At 49.4% G+C, this 16,491-nt stretch overlaps 1 protein-coding gene across 1 annotated transcript in view; it reads left to right on the top strand.

Moving 5' to 3' along the window:
• COTL1 (coactosin like F-actin binding protein 1) overlaps positions 1-9,955 on the top strand; it is a 52,687-nt gene extending 42,732 nt beyond the window's left edge. The window contains exon 4 of the mRNA XM_033219192.1: positions 8,595-9,955. Within this exon, the coding sequence (XP_033075083.1) occupies positions 8,595-8,705 (111 nt within the window). The 3' untranslated portion in view covers positions 8,706-9,955. The remainder of the gene's footprint in view (positions 1-8,594) is intronic.
• Positions 9,956-16,491: the final 6,536 nt, after the last annotated feature.

The following is a 16,491-nucleotide window of genomic DNA, read 5'->3' as shown; positions in this document are numbered from 1 at the left end:
AAAACTAGCCGGGCGAGGTGGCGGGCGCCTGTAGTCCCAGCTACTCGGGAGGCTGAGGCAGGAGAATGGCGTAAACCCAGGAGGCGGAGCTTGCAGTGAGCTGAGATCCAGCCACTGCACTCCAGCCTGGGCGACAGAGCGAGACTCCGTCTCAAAAAAAAATAAAAAAATAAAAAAATAAAAATAAAAATAAAAATAAAAAATAAAAATAAATAAAAATAAAAATGAAAAGGATGGGCCGGGCGTGGTGGCCCACGCCTGTAATCCCAGCACTTTGGGAGGCTGAGGTGAGCGGATCACCTGAGGTCAGGAGTTCGAGGCCAGCCTGGCCAACATGGTGAAACCCCGTCTCTACTAAAAATACAAAAAATTAGCAGGGCGTGGTGAGGTGTGCCTGTAATTCCAGCTACTCGGGAGGCTGAGACAGGAGAGTCGCTTGAACCCAGGAGGTAGAGGTTGCAGTGAGCTGAGATTGCGCCACTGCACTCCAGCCTAGGTGACAAGAGCAAAAACTTCATCTCTAAATAAATAAATAAGAAAAGGATGATTTAAAACCAAGATAGGAGAACATGCACTTTAAAATCCAGCCTTGCAAATAGACGGCTAGGCTCTGTGCAGAGTCCCCGTACCTAACCCATAGTCTCTGCTATATTACCCTCCTCAGAAAGGTGGAGACAAGTTTTGCTGCCTGTTTGTTTTGCATCTTTGAGGCATGAATGTATAGGTACTTCAGAAAGGTCACAGGGACAAAACTTGTCTTCATTCATGACCAGCCTGGCCAACATGGTGAAACCCCGTCTTTACTAAAAATACAAAAATTAGCCAGGCGTGGCGGTGGTTGCCTGTAATCCCAGCTACTCAGGAGGTGGAGGCAGGAGAATCACTTGAACCCGGGAGGCAGAGGTTGCAGTGAACCGAGATGGCACCATTGCACTCCAGCCTGGGCGACAGAGTGAGAGTCCATCTCAAAAAACAAAAACAAAAAAACTTGTCTTCCACTTGCTGGTTGCATAATTCGAAACCATTCAAGCAGCTTCAGCCGTTTGGAGTCAGACTTAGTTGGATGAGGCCCTTGGGAAAAAATCCTGCTTTGGCAAAAAAAGAGAAGTCCCCTGTCTGGCAGCTATGAGAGAGCAACACCAAGCTCCTAGACAAAACAAAGAGCTTTCTTCAGCCACAGGTGCCAGGGCCCCCAGACTGACACATGTTGCTGTGCAGTCTCTGGCAGGTTGTGGCAGCCCCCTCGAGGGCTTGGCAGTCTAGAGCAGCCCCTGGAGGCGGGATGTGGGGAGAAAGTGGGGCTGGCACCAGGAATGCATCCCCAGGGCCCTGCCGGGAAGTTGCTGTGTCCCCTGGGATGAATTGTGTCCCCTCTCTGGGTTGCTGCTGGTCCTCTATGTAATGAGGAGGTGAATGGCAGGTCTGAAGGGTGAGGTGCAGTGGTGCGATCATGGCTCACGGTAGCCTCGACCTCCCAGGCTCAAGTGATCTTCCTGCCTCAGCCTCCCAAGTAGCTGGGACAACAGGTGCACACCACCACTCTTGACTATTTATTATTATTATTATTATTATTTGTAGAGATAGGGTCCCACTATGTTCCCCAGGCTGGTCTTGAACTCCAGGGCTCAAGCGATTCTCCCTCCTTGCCTTCCCAGAGTGCTTGGGATTACCAGCATGAGCCACCACGCCCCACCACCTCCCTTCACTATTTTGTTTAACTGAAACAAATTGCACAGAGTAAAACGCACAGATCTTAGGAATACTACTTGATGAATTTGTGTGTGTGTGTGTGTGTGTGTATGTGTGTGTGTGTATGTGTGTATTTTTTTTTTTTGAGACAGAGTTTCGCCCTTGTCACCCAGGCTGGAGTGCAATGGCGCGATCTTGGCTCACTGCAACTTCCACCTCCCAGTTCAAGCGATTCTCCTGCCTCTCACGCCCAGCTAATTTTTTGTATTTTCAGTGGAGACGGGGTTTCACCATGTTGGCCAGGCTGGTCTTGAACTCCTGACCTCAGGTGATCCACTTACCTCGGCCTCCCAAGGTGCTGGGATTCCAGGCGTGCGCCACTGCATCTGGCCCAAGTTTTTGTGTATTTTGAATGTTCGTGGTGCCTACTTTGAAGCCACCACCCAGATCTGGACATGGCGCACATGTCCACCCCCCTCAGATGGGCTCTAAGATCTGCAATTCATGATTCTCTTTGCCTGATCACATTATTCTTTCAGACTCTTTAATGTTCTGTCTAGACCTGCACTGTTGCCAGCCACTTCAAGCGCACCCGGCCATATCACTGTGTGCGTAGACCTGGAGAGAACACGGCGTTTCTAAGGCTGGGTTCAAAAGAAATGAATGTAAAGGACCTCGTCAGTAACTTTTGGCATTGATGACGTTGTGGAAATGACAATATTTTGCATATATTGGATTAGATAAAATACTATTACAATTAATGGCACTGGTTTCTTTTTTACATTTTTCACTGTGGCTAGTAGAAAATTGAAAATTCCAGGCCAGGCACAGTGGCTCTCACCTGTAATTCTAGCACTTTGGGAGGCCAAGGCAAGTAGATCACTTGAGCTCAGGAGTTTGAAACCAGCCTGGGTAACATGGTCAAACCCTGTTATCTACAAAGAAAAAAAAAAGTAACCGGGCATGGTGGTGTGCACCTGTAGTCCCAGCTGCTTCCGGGGCTGAGGCAGTTGGATTGCTTGAGCACAGGAGATGGAGGTTGCAGTGAGCTGAGATTGCACCAATGCACCCCAGCCTGGCAGCATGGGTGACAGAGTGAGATCTGTCTCAAAACAACAACAAAAAAAAAAAAAAAAAAAAAGGGAAAGAAAGAAAATTCAAAATTCTGGCCTTTGGGAGGCCAAGACGGATGGATCACCTAAACCCAGGAGTTGGAGACCAGCCTGGGCAACATGACAAAACCCACATCTCTACAGAAAAATACAAAAATCAGCTGGACATGGTGGCTCGTGCCTGTAGTTCTAGCTACTAGGAAGGCGGAGGTGAGAGGATCACTTGAACCTAGGAGGTTGAGGCTGCAGTGAGCCGAGATCGCACCACTGCACGCCAGCCTGGGTGACAGAGTGAGACTGAGTTTCAAAAAAAGAAAATTTAAAATTCTGCATGTGTCCGCATTGCTCTAGGCCCTGGAAGTCTCCTTCTGATGAAAGACTTACCTCCGGAATCTTGCCACCTGCCCCTGGCCCTGTGGGTGTTGGTGGCATGTGGGTGCTGGCGAGGGCTGTGTTGTGAGGAGGTGTGTGTGGCATAGGGGTGGCGACACTCTGCATACATCTGTTCCCTGTGGTTTCCAGCCTCAGGTGCAAGGCAGACTTCAGCTGCTCCACGCAGGCTCCCTCCAGTCTCAGGCATTGCTCCCAAGCCAGACTCCGTCTGCCCAGTGCCATTTTTGCTCGGCTTCTGCCTCATTTTGAAGACTTCCAATGAAGCCTACTCCCCAGTGGTGCTTGCAACTCCCTTATCTTGCAGGAGCCGCTGGAAGGCGTGGAGGTGGAGGGGTGCTGAGGTTGTTTTGAATTGGTTTTTGGGCTGAGGCTCAGGTCAGACATTTTGGGGACATTCTGTGGAGTCCACACACTGGATGGGAGGTGCTGGCTCACCTCTGTAAGCCTCTGGGGGCTTAGAGGCACCCCATGTAGGATGGAGGCCTGCTAGTACCCCCTCCATGCAGCCTGACCACCTGGGCCCCTGCAGAGTTGGTGCTGGCCCTGTAGAAGGTGGGAGCGGCTTGGTGTCCACTCTGGAGCAGGCTGGGGTCCAGCTCTCACTCCAAGGGAACTGACCACTATTGGTCACAGGCCTGTCTCACCTATGTGTCCGCAGGATGTCCAGGCGGTGGGCCTGTGCGTGACCAGTCTGCCAGTGAGGTGGGGAGCCAGTCCCAGGGGGATGATTGGATTGAGATGCAGACACTTTATTTGGAAGGTGCTAGGAGTCACTACCAGGCTCAAAGAATGGGGAAGGGGTGGACAAGACACAGGAGCAGCACGAGGAGGAGACACGAAGAGGGTTGGGAAGCTGACGGGCACAGGGGAGAGGCGAGCGGACCCAGGTGCAAGGGTGGAAAGCAGTGGGCTGGGGGATGACCACCACTTAACCAGCCTCATGGTGTCACTCACCGAGCCTCAGTTTCCCCTTCTGAATTGAGGGGCAAGAGATGACCTCAAAGGACCACCAGCCCTGCTGTCTATGAGGCCATGGCAATGGTAAGGCCCAGAGGAAGCCCAGCCCTCCGGTGTCCTCCATCCATCCCTTCTCTCTGCTCAGCTTCGCACCAGCGTGGGCTGTAGCGAGTCCCAGGCTGTACACCTTGGCAGCCATGCGGCGGGGGCTCTTGTGTGAGGAGAGGAGCAGTGCCAAATGCGCCAGCTGTCAGCCAGACTGAAGGTGAAGGGAGCCAATAGGTTCATGTCTGAATAGAAGGTCTTCAGCCCACCCCTGGAGGCAGTATGTCAGGATTCTTCTGAACAGAGAATCTGGGGTCTGTTCTAAAGGGGCCTACAGCATCACTGTAGCTTCAGAAATGTTTAAAGTTTTGTCTTTCCTGGTCATTGGAAGAGGCAAAAAAAGAAAAAGAAAAAGAAAAAAAGTAAAGCAGTAAGGAATGAGGGAGGACTCAATTTTGCACAGTCTAACTCTCTGTGTTCCCCTGAGGATAAATGGGAAATGAAATATGAATACAGGACTTTTAGGTGTGAGTCAGTTCAGTGTGTTAAGACACTTGCTTTCTAACCCTTCTTTGCTTTTTGGCAGTAATCAGATTGCTGGAGAACTTGGTTTTTAAGGCCTCTCTAAGTACTGATATTAAAAACAGCCCTTCTACAGGGAAAATAACCTTCCATTCTCTTTTCCACTGAGCAGAGAGGAAAGAACATCGGCTGAGCCAGGAGGGTTAGCAAGTTGCAGGATGATCCTGTTTATCTTGTGAGATTCAGTTGGCTTTAAACGTTTTCAGAAATCATATGGTTGCTTTTGTATATATTTTGTTTGTATAACTTGGAATCATTTTTCTGCTAATCTTTTGATTTTAAACATGTCTCTGGTATGTAGTACAAGGTTTGAGGGTTTTTTTTTTGTAGTTTGAAACATAGCATTTTTAAAGGTAATTTTGTTCATTTACATTTATTGTTATGCTTTACTAGATCTGCTATCTTTTTTGTTTTGTTATAATTTGATTACCTAAGTACTTGTGGTTTTAGGTTGGCCTGTGCCTAGCTCCATGTATCTTTCATTTTAGATTTCTTAGACTTTATCAAACTTATTTTTCTTTTTTTGAGATGGAGTCTCGCTCTGTTGCCAGGCTGGAGTGCAGTGGCGCCATCTCGGCTCACTGCCATCTCTGCCTCCCAGGTTCAAGCCATTCTCCTGCCTCAGCTTCCCGAGTAGCCAGGATTACAGGCACACACCACCACACCCAGCTAATTTTTGTATTTTTAGCAGAGACAGGGTTTCATCATGTTGGCCAGGCTGGTCTCGATCTCCTGACCTCGTGATCTGCCCACCTCGGCCTCCCAAAGTGCTGGGATTACAAGCATAAGCCACCATCCCTGGCCCTCAAACTTATTTTTCTTAATCTAAATCTTCTAATAACTAACCGACTCGAACTTCAAGTGTTCTTATTTCTGTAGATTGCCACATATAGCTATCACAAAGCAGAGGAACTTTGGACTTTCTTCTATAAGCATCTTAAGCTGTTGGCTTCCTCCTTCTGAACACTCTGTGCCCCTCCCTCATGCTGTGGGGCTCAGGGTTGAGAAATGCGTTAATTCTCGATTCTCCTTTCTGGCTCTTACATCCAACTTGTGTTCTTTCATTGCACTGATCACATACACATAGTAACATACTATAGTGGGGTGAGAACAGAAAGGATCTAAAGGGTGTTTTTGTCATTCTGGGCAAGTCTCTCCAAGCCCAGCCTGTGAGTCTTATCTTCAAAAAGTGAAATAAAACAAAGCTAACATACTGAGGACTGAAAGAGAACATGCGTGAGGCTGTTCCTGGCACACATCAGCTGCTTGATAAAAATTAACCTCCCCTTCTCCACCTTGTTAGTGTTCTCAGTGGCTTTGCATACCAAATGTTTTGTCTTTTTATTGTAAAGCTTGACCTTGAGGATGTTCCTGGGCTCATCATTCTTGGCGGTATGGTGACTTTTTTGCTTTTTATTTATTAATTGTGGTGGACAATTAATAAATAACATAAAATGAACCTTTTTATTTGTATGTTTATTTATTTATTTTGAGATGGATCTCGCCCTGTCGCCCAGGCTGGAGTGCGGTGGCGTGATCTTGGCTCACTGCAACCTCTGCCTCCCAGGTTCAAGCGATTTTCCTGCCTCAGCCTCCTGAGTAGCTGGGATTACAGGCATGTACCACCACGCCTGGCTAATTTTTGTATTTTTAGTAGAGATGGGGTTTCGCCATGTTGGCCAGGCTGGTCTCGAACTCCTGACCTCAGGTGATCCACCTGCCTCGGCCTCCAAAGTGCTGGGATGGTGGGCGTGAGCCACCGCACCTGGCCCGAACCATTTTAAAGTATACAATTCGGTGACTTTCAGAACATTCACAGTGTTGTACAAGCCTTACCTCTGTCTGGTTCCAAAACTTTTTCATCACCCCAAAGGAGATGGTGGCTCTTTCAAGATGCCAGCTTTGGTGTCAACTGGACCTTCTGGCTGTCTGACTTTGGACAAGCATTGTCATCTCCAGCCTTTGTTTTCTCACCTTTAAAATGGAAATAATGTTGATCACCTTACGGGCCTTTTTAAAAAGAACTTGACTGAGGTATAATGTATGTACCACACAAGCAAGTCATCCTAAGTGTACTTTTGCAATACTTTTTCTTGAATTTGCAGAGTTGTGCACCCATCACCACAATCCCAATTTTAGAACGTCTCTATCATTTCCTGTTCCTATCTCCAGCTCCTTGTAACCAGGAGTCTGCTTTCTGTCTGTATGGGTTTGCCTTTTTTAGACATTTTATACCAATGGCAGCTGACAATATACGGTCTTCATGCCCAGCTTCTTCCACTCAGCGTCCTGTTTCCGAGGTTCGTCCATATAGTTGCATGTGGCTGTGCTTCATTCCTTTCTGTGGCTGAGGAATATTCCATTGTGTGGACAGACCGTGTTTTGATAATCCACTCCTCTGCTGATGGACATAGGGGTCCCTTCCACCTTCCATGATTCATATTTACTACTGTGTGTCATTCTCAGTACCGTGGCACTGTGCTGGTACACAGAAATGCTAAATAATTGTGGTTGGCCGGGCGTGGTGGCTCACCCCTGTAATCCCAGCACCGTGGGAAGCCAAGCTGGGTGGATCACTTGAGGCCAGGAGTTTGAGACCAGCCTGGCCAACATGGCGAAACCCTGCTTCTACTAAAAATACAAAAATTAGCTGGGCGCGGTGGCGGGCGCCTGTAGTTCCAGCTACTCGGGAGGCTGAGACATGAGAATGGCTTGAACCCTGGGGGCAGAGGTTGCAGTGAGCCAAGATTGCGCCACTGCACCCCAGCCTAGGCAATAGGCTTTTCTCTCAAGAAGAAAAAAAAATGATGGTCATTGTTTATGTTATTTCCTTATGGGCTTTTTTAAAAATGTGGATGAGTTTCTTACCTTTAGACTTGTTATTTGTGGTTTTGATAGCTTTTTTTTTGTCAGGCTGTCCATCATCATCCCGAAATTTCGTTTGTTAAAGTCTTACAATCCACATATGGCAGTAACTGTGTATCATCATGGCTTAGGGCTCTCTGATAAGCCAGGTCACCTGCTTCCCTCATCCATGCCACAAGTGTTTACTGAATGCACCATGGGTGCCTGCAGGTTCTGTGGGTGAAACCTGTGTACTCCAAGAGGAGAGAGTGACTACATCCATTTTGCTCAGCCCTGTAGCCTCACAGCCTGGATGGTATTTGTTGAATGAAGGCAGAGCCTCTACCCTTGTGTAACTCAGTGCGGGTGGAGAGCCCATGGCAGACCCAGGACTGGAGGCTCCTGCATCATTAGGAACATTGGTGGCTGAAGCTTGCTTGTCCCAGCTGGCAAGAGCCAGTTACGCCCATCTCCTTCCACCTCCATGTATGGTGACATCACTTTCATAGCTTGACATCAGCCACTGTGGGACTATTTACACCATGAAATGGGCAAAAGATACCAATCTGAGCTTTTGTCCTTTTATTTTATTTTTTTGGAGTGCCTGGTGTTAAACATTTACCAGAACACCCATTTGCCTTTCCAAACTCATGACCTATTATTCTCCTGACAAGATTTTTTTTTACAGATGAGGAAGTTGAGGCACAGAGAATTGAAGGGACTTGGCCAAGGTAACACAGCCAAAATTCAAGCCCCGGCTTCCTCGGGCTGTCCCCATGGACATGGGAAGACGCAGCATCAGATCTACCTCACTCCCTCCTCCCCAGTCAGGTTTTTTCTGCTGCTGAATTTCCATTTCCATCCCTCGCCAGGGTTTTCAGTGCTTTGCTTCCCAGTGTGTTGCCTGAGCCACCCTCACATCCTGTCCCTTCCTTCTTAATAGGAACACTGTGTTTTCCTTTGTTCTTACAGAATTTCGCTAAGGAGTTTGTGATCAGTGATCGGAAGGAGCTGGAGGAAGATTTCATCAAGAACGAGCTGAAGAAGGCAGGGGGAGCCAATTACGACGCCCAGACAGAGTAACCCCAGCCCCCCCCACACCGCCCCTTGCCAAAGTCATCTGCCTGCTCCCCGGGGGAGAGGACCGCCGGCCTCAGCTACCAGCCCACCAGCCCACCAGGGAGAAAAGAAGCCATGAGAGGCAGTGCCCGCCACCCTGTGTCCTCAGCCCCTACCTTCCTGCTTCCCTTAGAACCCTGCTGTGTCCTATCTCATGATGCTCATGGAACCTCTTTCTTTGATCTTCTTTTTCTTTTCTCCCCCTCTTTTTTGTTCTAAAGAAAAATCATTTTGATGCAAGGTCCTGCCTGCCATCAGATCCGAGGTGCCTCCTGCAGTGACCCCTTTTCCTGGCATTTCTCTTCCATGCGACGAGGTCTGCCTAGTGAGATCTGTATGACCTCACGTTGCTTTCCAGAGCCCGGGCCTGTTTTGCCATCTCAGTTTTCTGGGGCCCTGCTTCCTGTGTACCACTGAGGGGCAGCTGGGCCAGGAGCTGTGTCCGGTGCCTGCAGCCTTCATAAGCACACACGTCCATTCCCTAGTCAGGCCCAGACCTCCTGGAATATGCCCTGGGCTCCCTCATCCCACCTCCATCCAGAGTTGCCTAAGTTGCATGTCCAGCAGAGGCAGGATTGCTCGATGGTGAGAAGGTTAGGTCTGGCTCAGACTGAATAAGAAGAGATAAAATTTGCCTTAAAACTTGCCTGGCAGTGGCTTTGCTGCACGGTCTGAAACCACCTGTTCCCAACGTCTTGACCGAAATTTCCTTGTGACACAGAGAAGGGCGAAGGTCTGAGCCCAGAGTTGACAGAGGGAGTATTTCAGGGGTCACTTCAGGGGCTCCCGAAGTGACGAGAACGCTAGGGAGAGAGGTCCAGGGTGGGGACTGGGAATTTAAGGAGAGCTGGGAACGGATCCCTTAGGTTCAGGAAGCTTCTGTGCAAGCTGCGAGGATGACTCGGGCCAAAGGGTTGCTCCGCCCGCTGTGCTAGCTGTGCGCCGAGCAAAGCCCTGGGTTCCCAGCACCCCAGGAGCCTGTCTGCGGCTTCAATCCTAGGCCTGCACCACGCATTCAAAAGGATCGTTTTGTTTGGTTTTTGAAGAAAGATGAGATTGGCTTGGTTCTTCATGAGCACATTTGATACAGCTCTTTCTCTTTTTTTCCTTGCTCATTTCGTTTTGAGGAAGAAATCTGTACTGTGATGGGATTGTAAAGAACATCTGCGCTCAGACAGTTTACGGAAATAAATGTTTTTTTGTTTTTCAAAAAACAGTTTGGTTTCTGATTTGTCCTACAAAGTTCTTTTCTTTGTTGTAAAAACAAAGGCAGTCATCATCACCTTCAGATTTAATGGGTGTTTGCGGAGCTGCTGGGGCCAGGCACATTCGTGTTCACTAGCTTATTTAATTCTTAGCACCCATAAGAAACAGGGGCTGCTTTTGTCCCCATGTCCTCAAAACTGAGGCTCAGAGGGACTCATTCACCTGAGGTCACCCAGATAGAAAGTGGCGGTGCTGGGATTTTTTTTTTTTTTTTTTTGAGACAGAGTCTCACGCTGTCGCCCAGGCTGGAGTGCAGTGGGGAGATCTCAGCTCACTGTAAGCTCCGCCTCCCAGGTTCAAGAGATTATCCTGCTTCAGCCTCCATAGTAGCCAAAATTACAGTACCTGCCACCATGCCTGGCTAATTATTGTATTTTTTGTAGAGATGGAGTTTCGCCATGTTGGCCAGGCTGGTCTCGAACTCCTGACCTCAGGTGATCTGCCCATCTCGGCCTCCCAAAGTGTTGGGATTACAGGTGTGAGCCACCACACCCAGCCAGAGCTGGGATTTGAACTGAGATCTCTCCACGCTCCTGGTGCTGTGGCTTGTGAAGGGAGCGGGGAGGCTACACATGTGGGACAGTGATGGGACCACAGGTAGTGATTCTTTTTGAGTGGCCAGAACTCCCCTGTCTGCCTTTTTAGGAAAAGCCAGAGAAAGCGTCTTCCTCGTTGGCCATGACATCCTTTCTGAGGTTATCCTACAGCTGAGAAACTGGACTTCCAGCACACCAGACCCTGTGGGAGCCCAGAATCAGGGCAGAGGAATTTCAGACACAGATAGTGGGGCTTGGAGGAGCTGAGCGTGGGGCAGGGAGGGTGCGGGGAGAGGGCAGAAGCCGAAATCAGGGCAGGAAGGAATCCTACAAGGTATGGGCAAGACCCTCATCATGCTGCCCAGGTAGCAGGGGGCCACAGGTCACCACCACCCCCAGCCCCGGCCTGCTCCAGCCACGTCTGGGTTCTAATTTCTGCTCATCTGTTCACAGCTGTGTGGCTTTAGGCAATTTAGTTAACCTCTCAGCCTCGGTTTCCTTATCTGCAAAATGGACAACATTGCCTACGTGTAGAAAGGCTGAAGAAGCAGTGAGGATTGTGCAGGCAAAGGGTGCCTGTCAGGGCGCAGTGTTCTTATCTCACACCTGCCCCTGGTCTTGTTAGTTCTGTGGGCTTCCATCTTTTCCTGTACCTAGAGTCGAGGGAGGTAAACTAGGTCCGTTCCCAGTGCACGGGTTTTAGCTCCGTTCAGAACTTGGGCTCTGTGCAGAACATGGGCATGACTTCATGTCACCATGCACTCCGCCCCGCAAGCCTTCCATCCTCTCCTGGAATCTCCTGGTCAGCCAAGCCCTCCTCCAGGCTCACTGCCCACCCCACTCCCTGCCCCAAAGCGGACTAGAAAGAATGAGCAGCTCTCAGATCTGCCCCTAGGCCTGTCGTCTCATCCCTGGCTGTGAATTAGGATCCCTGGGAGCTTTGAAAATACAGATGAGGCCTCTATTCCAGACTAGTGAAAAGGGAGTGCCGAACTCAACAAACGCCAGCTTTTCCTTTCCAGACAGCTGCAGAAGTGGCCCCGATCCCGGGCAGGAGGGGCTGAGAGGGAGGTCTGCATCTCCTCCGTGGGTTCCTCTTGTGAGTGGAATCTATTTTGTTTCAGAATCCATACTTGCCCAGGGGCTCGGACCTAGTCTGTGCTGAACTGGGCAATGAGATCAGACGTCTTTCTGATTTTCTCTGCCTGGGTGCTGGCTTCCGTCTCTGGCTCTGCCCCAGGGCTGGCCCTGGAGGACAGCTACCCTGTGCGCCTGTCCACCTGTCTGGCTCCTCCACCCCAGCGGCTTGACCCCATTACCCTGAGTCCTCCTCCCTTTTAATCGTCTCTGAGGGAGTCTTAAGATACCAGGAGGGGGCTGTGGAGGCTGCCGTGTGCTGCAGGCTTTGGGTTCTGCCAAGTGCTCCCCAGGTGCCAGGTGTGGGACTTTGGCTATCTCTGGGTGGGGCAGGAGAGGCAAGTGCTGCCCTAAGGCTAAAGACACACCAGGGAGTCTGGGGCAGGGGCTGTTCTGTCTGCCTGTGCTGGGAACTGGTTGAGGGAGCTGCCCCTGCAACTGGGGGATCAGTGAGTAAAGCGGCCCCTTTGGGCCTGGAGCGTTGGCTCATCCCTGCCATCCCAGCACTTTGGGAGGCCAAGGCAGGAGGATCGCTTGAGCCCTGGAATTTGAGACCAGCCTAGGGAACAATGCAAGACTTTATCTCAGGAAAAAAAAAAAAAATAGAGATGGGATCTTGCTCTGTTGCCCAGGCTGGTCTCGAACTCCTGGGCTCAAGTGATCTTCCAGCTTCAGCCTCCCAAAGTGCTGGGATTATAGGCGTGAGCCACTGTGCCCGGCTGGAAACGCCTTCTCTATGAAAAACAAAAATAAAATTAGCTGGGCCTGGTGGCATATGTCTGGTCCCAGCTAATCAGGAGGTTGAGGTGGGGGAACTGCTTGAATCCAGGAGGTCAAGTTTGCAGTGAACCATGATGGTGCCACTGCACCCCAGTTTGAGCAGCAGAGCAAGACCCTGTCTCAAAAAAAAAAAGAAAAAAAGAAAGTAAAGAAAAAAGAAAAAGCCCCTTTGAACTGAAGGCTACACTCCATGGGTTATTTCTGGTGAACCTGAGAGAATGAGAGCAGGCACTGAATTCTTTGCTCCTTGGTTCATCCCTAGCCGTTCCCATGTCTGGTGTCAGTGCTAAAGACAGGCCACACCACTGTGTGTATGCACGGGCAAGACAAACTGTGATGACTCTGATAAACCCCAGAACATAAAGGCAAGGGTAAAAGGCAGCTTACAAAGTGATAGGGGCACAGTGATAACACTTGTGCTAAATTTCCAAACAAACCCCTAAGACCTTGGTTACGAGTGGGTCCACCTGAGCAGAGATGCATCTGGCACAATGAAAACGAGAGGTGAGCCCTGGGAGGAGGGAGGGAGAGGGGCAAAGACAGTGCTGGAGTGGAGCTTTGGTGTGTCTTTCTGGGCTCGTGTATTTTTAAAAGAGCTGGAGGAAATAAATAAGATGGAAGCATCTGGGTAACACCTTACAGATGCATATAGTAAGATGTTAGCATCTGTGTAATGGGTAGGTGGAAATTAGATAATTTTCCCTATTTTTCTGTCTGTCTGGAGTATTAAAGTTAAGAAATACTTTTTTTTTTTTTTTTTTGAGACGGAGTCTCGCTCTGTCGCCCAGGCTGGAGTGCAGTGGTGCGATCTCTGCTCACTGCAAGCTCCGCCTCCCGGGTTCACGCCATTATCCTGCCTCAGCTTCCCAAGAAGCTGCGACTACAGGCGCCCGCCACCACCCCTGGCTAATTTTTTTTTGTATTTTTAGTAGAGACGGGGTTTCACCGTGTTCGCCAAGATGGTCTCGATCTCTTGACCTCGTGATCTGCCCGCCTCGGTCTCCCAAAGTGCTGGGATTACAGGCGTGAGCCACCGCGCCCAGCCAAGAAATACTTTTTTTTTTTTTTTTTTTTGAGACGGAGTCTTGCTCTGTCGCCCGGGCTGGAGTGCAGTGGCCGGATCTCAGCTCACTGCAAGCTCCGCCTCCCGGGTTTCACGCCATTCTCCTGCCTCAGCCTCCTGAGTAGCTGGGACTACAGGCGCCCGCCACCTCGCCCGGCTAGTTTTTTGTATTTTTAGTAGAGACGGGGTTTCACCGTGTTAGCCAGGATGGTCTCGATCTCCTGACCTCGTGATCCGCCCGTCTCGGCCTCCCAAAGTGCTGGGATTACAGGCTTGAGCCACCGCGCCCGGCCAAGAAATACTTTTTAAACAAAGAAGAGAGTTCATGTAGTACCTGCTAATCAGAGGGAGGAATGTCAAACTGCTCACCTGGAACAGGCGATTTGGTTTAGTACACCTGTTGGAAGAGTCAGCAGGAAGCTAAGAAGAAAGTAATCAGGGTTCTTACAGAGGGTCAATTAAGAACAGAGAGGACAGATTGCTGCGCCATGAACGAGTTCTGAGTATGAAGATTCAGACGCTACCAGAATGTGGCTGGTTGCTGCTGAGAACCAAATTCTTTGTCTGAAAGATCGAGAGACTGAATGACCCCAAAAGGTCCCAGTGCCCTCCTGTAGACTGCCTCCCTTAGCCCGGTGGCACTCACTGCCCAGGCCCTCATTTCCTGTACCCCTGTCCCCATCCCCCAGCCTCCTCAGATGCCTTCCACCTGGGTGCTGGCTGCATTTGGCTCCCCGCAGTCCCTATCATCCCTAGTAGAGCCCAGGGCTGCACCAGGGGCATGTCTTATACATCTGTCCAGCTCCTCCAGCTCCTGGCCCAGTGCCTGGCAAACAGTGGGAGCCCAGTAGCTGCTCACTTAATATATAGATGCCACCTAAATGAGCTCCTACCACAAAGAGACCAGCAATCCCTCAATCCCATCTCCAGGTTGGCTTTTAGATCCAACCGTGCTCTCAAAGGCTGTCCCCAGAAACCACCTACGGCAAAACCACCCTGTGTGTTTGTGAAAATGCAGATTCCTGGGCCCCACTCCAGACCCAGTGAGTTTCAGTCTTTGGGGATGGTCCCAGAACTACATTTTAAGCGAGTTTACCAGGTGATTCTTAGATATTCTTATGAGAATATCTTTACAGAGTACAGAGCCTAATAGGGCCTTTTTCCCCAGTGTTTGAAATGCATGGTCTGGGGACCAAAGCACTAGCGTCACCTGGATACTTGCTTAAACAGCAAATTCCACAAGACCTATTCCAGGCACAGCCAGGACAGGTAGTAATCTGTGTTTGAGCTAACTGTCCAGGGCCATGCTGAAATACGCTGGAGTTTGAAAACCATTGCTTTTGGCCACAGCGCTACTCTCTTCCTTTTTGCTAGAAAACAAATGTTGATTCCATTTTAGAAGAATTATTGTTATTATTTTTTGAGACAGGATCTCACTCTGTTGCCCAGACTAGAGTGCAGTGGCTTAATCATGGCTCACTGCAGCCTCGACTGCCCAGACTCAAGCGATCCTCCCACTTCAGCCTCCCAAGTGCCTGGGACTACAGGTGCACTCCACCATGCCTGGCTTTTTTTTTTTTTTTTTTTCCGTAGAGACGGGGTTTTGCCATGTTGCTCAGGCTGGTCTCGAACTCCTGGGCTCAAGCGACCTGCCCATCTTGGCATCCCAAAGTGCTGGCATTGCAGGTGTGAGACACTGCGTCCAGTCATTAGAATACTTTTTGGAATGAACTTAATTTTTTAAATTTTATGAGTATTTACATGCCATCACAAAAAATACTGAGAAAACACAGAGATAAAGAAGATGAAAATAAAAATGACCTTATACCTCTCTGAGGTTACTGTTGTCACATTTGGAGGTGCAGCCTTGCAGACTATTCTGAAAAATTTTAAGTTCTGGGGTACATGTACAGGATGTGCAGGTTTGTTACATAGGTAAACGTGTGCCATGGTAGTTTGCTGCATCTGTCAACCCCATCACCTAGGTACTAAGCCCAGCGTGCATTGGCTCTTTTTCCTAATACTCTCCCTCCTCTCTCCTTGCTTTTTTTTTTTTTTTTTGAGACGGAGTCTCGCTCTGTCTCCCAGGCTGGAGTGCAGTGGCCAGATCTCAGCTCACTGCAAGCTCCGCCCCCCGGGTTTACGCCATTCTCCTGCCTCAGCCTCCCGAGCAGCTGGGACTACAGGCGCCCGCCACCTCGCCCGGCTAGTTTTTTGTATTTTTTTAGTAGAGACGGGGTTTCACCGTATTAGCCAGGATGGTCTCGATCTCCTGACCTCGTGATCCGCCCGTCTCGGCCTCCCAAAGTGCTAGGATTACAGGCTTGAGCCACCACGCCCGGCCCTCTCCTTGCTTTTTAATACTTTTTAATACAATGTATACATCTTTATTTTAAAAAATTAAGATTATGCTCTCTTTATATTTTTATACTGTGCTTTTTTCACATGTCAATATATGGTGAATACCTTTTCACATCCATGAGCACTATTCACTATTTTTGGTGGCTTACATTGGTTAGTTGAACAATAATCTCTCTAGCCAGACCTCTATGGCTGGATACTTAGAATTGGAATTAGCACAGTAGTGAAAAGCCAAATTTAGTCCCCTGACATTACAGGACTACACACATCAGGCTTCGCAGTGTGCAGTTTACGGCAGGGAGTGGACAAACACGAAACTGACGTCCTTGGAGTTGTGCAGGGCATGACTTGCACGACAATGCCTGGAAGCCCCAGTGCAAAGTTTGGATTGGGTGCTAACATTTATAGATGAAAAGATTTCACCTAAAAATCTAGCTTTCAGCTTTTCTTGACAAACCTGAAGATCCAGTAACCCTGGGTTTACATTCCTGCAGAGTAACAAGGGGCTATGACTGAGCTACAGTTGCCTGCATGGATGGGGGCAAGGGGAGGTGCGCTATCCAGGGCCCTCCAGCCCCCAACTACCCACTGAACCTCCCTACCGTCC

The sequence above is a fragment of the Trachypithecus francoisi genome, unplaced genomic scaffold (genome assembly GCF_009764315.1).
Source record: "Trachypithecus francoisi isolate TF-2019V2 unplaced genomic scaffold, Tfra_2.0 Lachesis_group10, whole genome shotgun sequence".
NCBI lineage: Eukaryota > Metazoa > Chordata > Mammalia > Primates > Cercopithecidae > Trachypithecus > Trachypithecus francoisi.
The sequence above is the reverse complement of the archived record's forward strand: the minus strand, read 5'-3'. Positions and strand labels throughout refer to the sequence as shown.